General features: G+C 34.2%; 2 protein-coding genes across 2 annotated transcripts; both read right to left on the bottom strand.

Annotated features, from left to right (window-relative positions):
- Positions 1-20: 20 nt before the first annotated feature.
- LOC109588347 (chromodomain-helicase-DNA-binding protein 1-like) lies at positions 21-1,041 on the bottom strand (the record flags this gene model as incomplete). Its single annotated transcript, XM_020004520.1, has 5 exons — positions 1,009-1,041; positions 746-889; positions 259-368; positions 118-208; positions 21-71 (listed from the first exon to the last, which is right to left on the bottom strand). Coding segments are annotated over exons 1-5 (429 nt in total), but the record flags the coding sequence as incomplete, so codon positions are not given.
- A 1,923-nt stretch (positions 1,042-2,964) lies between these two features.
- On the bottom strand, positions 2,965-4,969 carry LOC109588350 (uncharacterized). Its single transcript, XM_020004521.1, has 6 exons — positions 4,874-4,969; positions 4,666-4,794; positions 4,243-4,359; positions 3,634-3,743; positions 3,415-3,580; positions 2,965-3,349 (listed from the first exon to the last, which is right to left on the bottom strand). The coding sequence occupies exons 1-6, from the start codon at positions 4,895-4,897 to the stop codon at positions 3,134-3,136; spliced, it is 762 nt and encodes a 253-aa protein (XP_019860080.1). The 5' UTR covers positions 4,898-4,969; the 3' UTR covers positions 2,965-3,133.
- Positions 4,970-4,975: the final 6 nt, after the last annotated feature.

Here is a 4,975-nt window from a genome sequence, read left to right as displayed (position 1 = left end):
ATCATCATTAATACATGTACTTCATAATGAACAAGTAGTATATCAAAAGGAGGATCAATCATAGCACCACTCTAGATAATAATGATAATAATAATAATAATAATAATAGTACATTACTTTGTAACAATGCAAAAGTATTTCTTCTTGCTTTGAGCCTCTCGTTTCTTTATCTCCACAAAAATTAAGAACTCTTAACTGAGGTGACGCCCTACAATAATCAAAGGTACTTATAGTGTTAGTAGAACACACTACCCAAACCTTTGTAACTCTTTTTCCCATCCACTAACAACAGAGAGAGGACATATGACAATAAATGGAGGAGAAGGAGAGGAGGAAGCATCTCGTAAATAAAGTAGCAAAGCTATGGACTATAAAAAGGATCATATTTCTATGTCAGTCGGTAACGATACTTTTATTTTTAAAGAGGCCTTTCCATCTGTAATTACAAGGCTATTTGTCAGGCAGTCTCTTTTTCTCTCATGTGTATGAACAATTATAAAAATGCTCAACCTACGAGAGGGTAACAAAAATTGACAAGAGTTTCAAAAAACTAAGACACTGAGAAACATTGGGCTTTATTAATTCAAAAAAATTAAGGAAGCATACAATTTGAACACGCATGGTCGATAAAGGTTGCCTGACAAATAGACTTTAAAATGTGCAGTTTTATGTGCCCAGCAACCTGACAAATAGCCAGTATTTTAAGCAATATTATTATCATCATTTCATTGATTGAAATTCCTACCTGAAGTGTTTTCCCTAGTCCCATTTCATCCCCTAAGATACAGCCATGCTGCCCTCTCTCATGACACTCTGATAACCACTTTAGACCTTCCAGTTGGTGAGAGCGGAGAGCAATATTCTTCAGACCCAGTTCCTGACAGTATTCCTGTGATACAAGAACATAAAAAATTTAAAAAAACAAGACTGAGTAGGATTCCGAACGACCAACGAAAATACGAAATGAAAATCCTACTCTCGTGACGCAAATTCTACTCTACATTGTACTTTTAATGTTCTCATGTAAAAGTTTTGAATCATCTTGCAATGTAGAGTAGAATTTGTGTCACGAGAGTAGGATTTTCATTTCGTAATTTCGTTGGTCATTCGGAATCCTACTCAGTCTTGTTTTTTTAAGTTTTTTATGTTCTTGTTTGTGTTGATTTTTTTATAATATTTGTAATAATTATGTTTTTAGTTGCCATTGTGATACTTGTTGATTTTACACAAACAATAATTTTCTTTATTATTATTATCATTGTTATGACTTTCCTGCATTTATGAGAGACAGCAGTTACAACATTAAATCGATATGCTGAAGGAATATCTACTATACTGATGACAAGTGAAATTAATACTATAGTCTTGACATGAATCCTTGTTCAAGAAGCTCCATCTTCCCTGCAATTCTGTAGCTATCTATTCCTGTTCATCCTGTTGTCAAAGTCATAATCATTGTATTATTATAACATTAATTAATTGTTTTTAAAATAAAATAATTCATTACACACTTTATAAAAGAATAAGATGCAAGATTAGTACCTTCTCTGAGCTGGAAACCTCCACTAAGTATTGCAATTGATTCCAAGCATAGCTAGCCCAGCTAGATTTAAAAAATTGCTTGCTTTCCCCAGTTCTGAGATCTGAGCATGCGCGACCACGCCCAAATTTTGGAGCACATGCTTTTATAATTAACAAAATGGCGGCGTGAGGTAAGCTGGCCTTATACAGCAGTCATAACGTCACTTTTTCTTATCTTGGAGAATGATTTTAGGGGACATGGATCCGCGCATAGACTGTTGGAGTAGAATGGTGTAAGAATTAGACTTCTAGCACCAGTCATTATTGAGATACAGCTCGCCAACTGGATTGACAGGACTTACTTCTTGATGATGAAGATGAAAAAAGGTGGCTGAACAAAACAGCCGGTTCGCCGATTTTTGACTTTCCTCTTAGACAAGGTCTAGAGCCACGCTAATGGTACCAATGGAGTCCTCTGGTCAAGATAAGGTCCCCTAAGAAGTCTGGTAAGCATAGGAGCTCGTTTTCCCGGTATAGCAAGGCTGCAAAAGTCGTGGCAGCCATTTTGTTTGGGGGTGAATCCTACTTAGTAACGCTACCGCGTTACTAATAACGCTACCGCGTTACTAATAGTACAGGGACTTTGGCCTGATTTTTGAGCAACTTTAAAAATTCATAAAAAATCCAAACTTGATCGGAATCAGCTCAAACTTTCTAAACAACATAAGAACATGTATATGCATCAGAAAAAATTATAAAAATGGAGAATTCTCTCCTAGTCATTTTTGAAGAAATTTGGTTGATGACCCTGTACTATAGTACAGGGACATTGGCCTAATTTTTGAGCAACTTTAAAAATTCATAACAAATCAAAATGTGATCGGAATCAGCTCAAAGTTTCTATGCAACATAAGAACATGTATGTGTATCAAAAAATGTAATAAAAATGGAGAATTCTCTCCTAGTCATTTTTGGCGAAATTTGGCCAATGACCCTGTACTATGGTCAAGATAAGGTCCTCTATAAAGTCTGGTAAGCATAGGAGCTCGTTTTCCCAGTATAGCAAGGCTGCAAATGTCATGGCAGCCATTTTGTTTGGGGGTGAATCCTACTTAGCAACGCTACCGCGTTACTAATAGTACAGGGACTTTGGCCTGATTTTTGAGCAACTTTAAAAATTCGTAAAAAATCCAAACTTGATCGGAATCAGCTCAAACTTTCTAAACAACATAAGAGCATGTATATGTATCATAAAAAATTATAAAAATGGAAAATTCTCTCCTAGTCATTTTTGAAGAAATTTGGTTAATGACCCTGTACAGGGACGTTGGCCTGATTTTTGAGCAACTTTAACAATTCATAAAAAATCTAAATGTGATCGGAATCAGTTAAAACTTTCTACACATAAGAACATGAATATAAATCATAAAAAATATAGGAAAGAAGAATTCTCTATTAGTCATTTGTCATAATACTCTGTAGTACTATAGTACAGGGTCTTACAATCTACTAACAAGAAGCTGCATGAACACTACATGTTTGCCAAAATCCTTTAGAAAACCCTGCAATAGCTTGCTCTGCTTTAAACCATTATCACACAAGTAAACTAGTATCATGTGTTACTATCATTATTATTTATTACCCCATGTCCGTTATGCACTTTCCACCATTCCTCTTCAATACTCAGTAAGGGACCGGTTCTAGTGTAGGCTCCAAGACATGTCAATAATTCCAGGCCCAGATTGAGGGAAAAGTCCTGAATATTGTACTCATAGAGGAAAAGGAGGTCCAATATAACCTCAATCCTTTTATAATCATACCATGATATCTAGAGAGAGAGAGGGGGGGAAGGAGAGAGAGATGACAATGAAGACAAAAGAACAGTATTCTTACCTCATCTACTAATAGTTTGTGTATTTCTATACAAATTCTCTCAGTATTGATAACTTTACACATCACCTCCTTTAGCCGCTCTCCATAGCAACTGTTGTCATGCCAATAGGTGAGGATCCTTTCAACATAAGCATGAAGGTTTGACTGGACGTTGATCTTAAAATCACTTTAAAATAACAAGAAATTAAAATGTAATATTTGTATGGAAATAAAGCTCACGTGCAGTACTGTATAATCATTTCTAAAGTGATCGAGTCCTTTTCCATCATCTTTTGAAAAACGTCCATCTTTTCTTTGTGGTCCCCACGAAATGCTTGAGTAAATGATATCTAAATAATATGATAATCATAAATAATGATATTAACTCAATAATTATAAATAAAACTAGCATAGAACAGAGAATAAATATGTAAAAAATTAAGAGTTATTTTTTTCAAAAGTTCAAAAAATTGATTCCTTACATTTTAATGCATAACTATTAATATCCTTACGCTAAGTAGAAAGTTTGAGCTGATTACTACCGTAATCACCTACATGTATTTTCCAAGGCTGTAAATTTCATGGATTTCATAACTTTTTGAAGATTCGCGAAATTACTTCTACAAAAATCAAACTATTACAGTAAAAGATGGCAGACGGCACAAATTCGCAAAAATTAAATCCGCAAAATAGATTTTTAGGCGACATCACAAAAAATTACAGCCCTAAAAAAAAGGCACCCTACGGTACTACAAATTTAGAAGAAATGGGCAACTGAAAAATAGGCCAATTTTAAGTCATTAAAATTAAAACAATAAAAAGAATATTACCAAATCTGGTAACACTTACCTCATGTTGTCCCAGTTTCTTTCCCCAGTCAGCTAGCATACAGTAATACCTTGAGGCTGCTACCAAGTTATCCATCCCAAGTAATGTCCCATAGTCTTCAGACATTTTACAAAATTTCTAAAATAATAATACGAAAAAAATATTTTAATCATAATTTGGTCAAAACATGTACATGATACATGTACTGTATAGCCAGTTAGTTTCATGGGTCTAAAATTTCGTGGTTTGCTCCTGTGGAGCGATTCGTGGTTTTAATTTTCATGGTTAAAAATTTACATAGCCCGTAAGGGGATGGCACTTCAATGAATTGGTGGGTGAAAATTTCGTGGTAATCAAGACCCAAAACCACTAAAATAAAGCACCACGAAAATTACCCACTATACAGTATATGTACAATGTATGTGTAAATGCATTTCTTCATACTTTTACTCGAGTGTAGCTTGATAGTGTCTGTCCTTTGCTTTCTTTTAGTTTTTTAACTGAAACATCAACAGGCAAATCCAGCAATAGAAGTAGTAAATATTCATGATCTACAGATCTACTAGCAAGCACCTAATAATAACAATAATAATAACAACAACAACAACAACAACAATAATAATAGTAATAACTTATAAAGTATAATGATTACTTTTGATGTCAATTTCTCCTTCATAGAATGAATCAAACTTTGTACTTTACTAATAGCATCATTATTTGTTGATGCTTCAGTAGAAGATAGTGAAGAAACGAA

The sequence above is a fragment of the Amphimedon queenslandica genome, unplaced genomic scaffold (assembly GCF_000090795.2).
Source record: "Amphimedon queenslandica unplaced genomic scaffold, v1.1 AMPQUscaffold_12144, whole genome shotgun sequence".
NCBI lineage: Eukaryota > Metazoa > Porifera > Demospongiae > Haplosclerida > Niphatidae > Amphimedon > Amphimedon queenslandica.
This window is presented reverse-complemented; position numbering and strand designations above follow the sequence as displayed.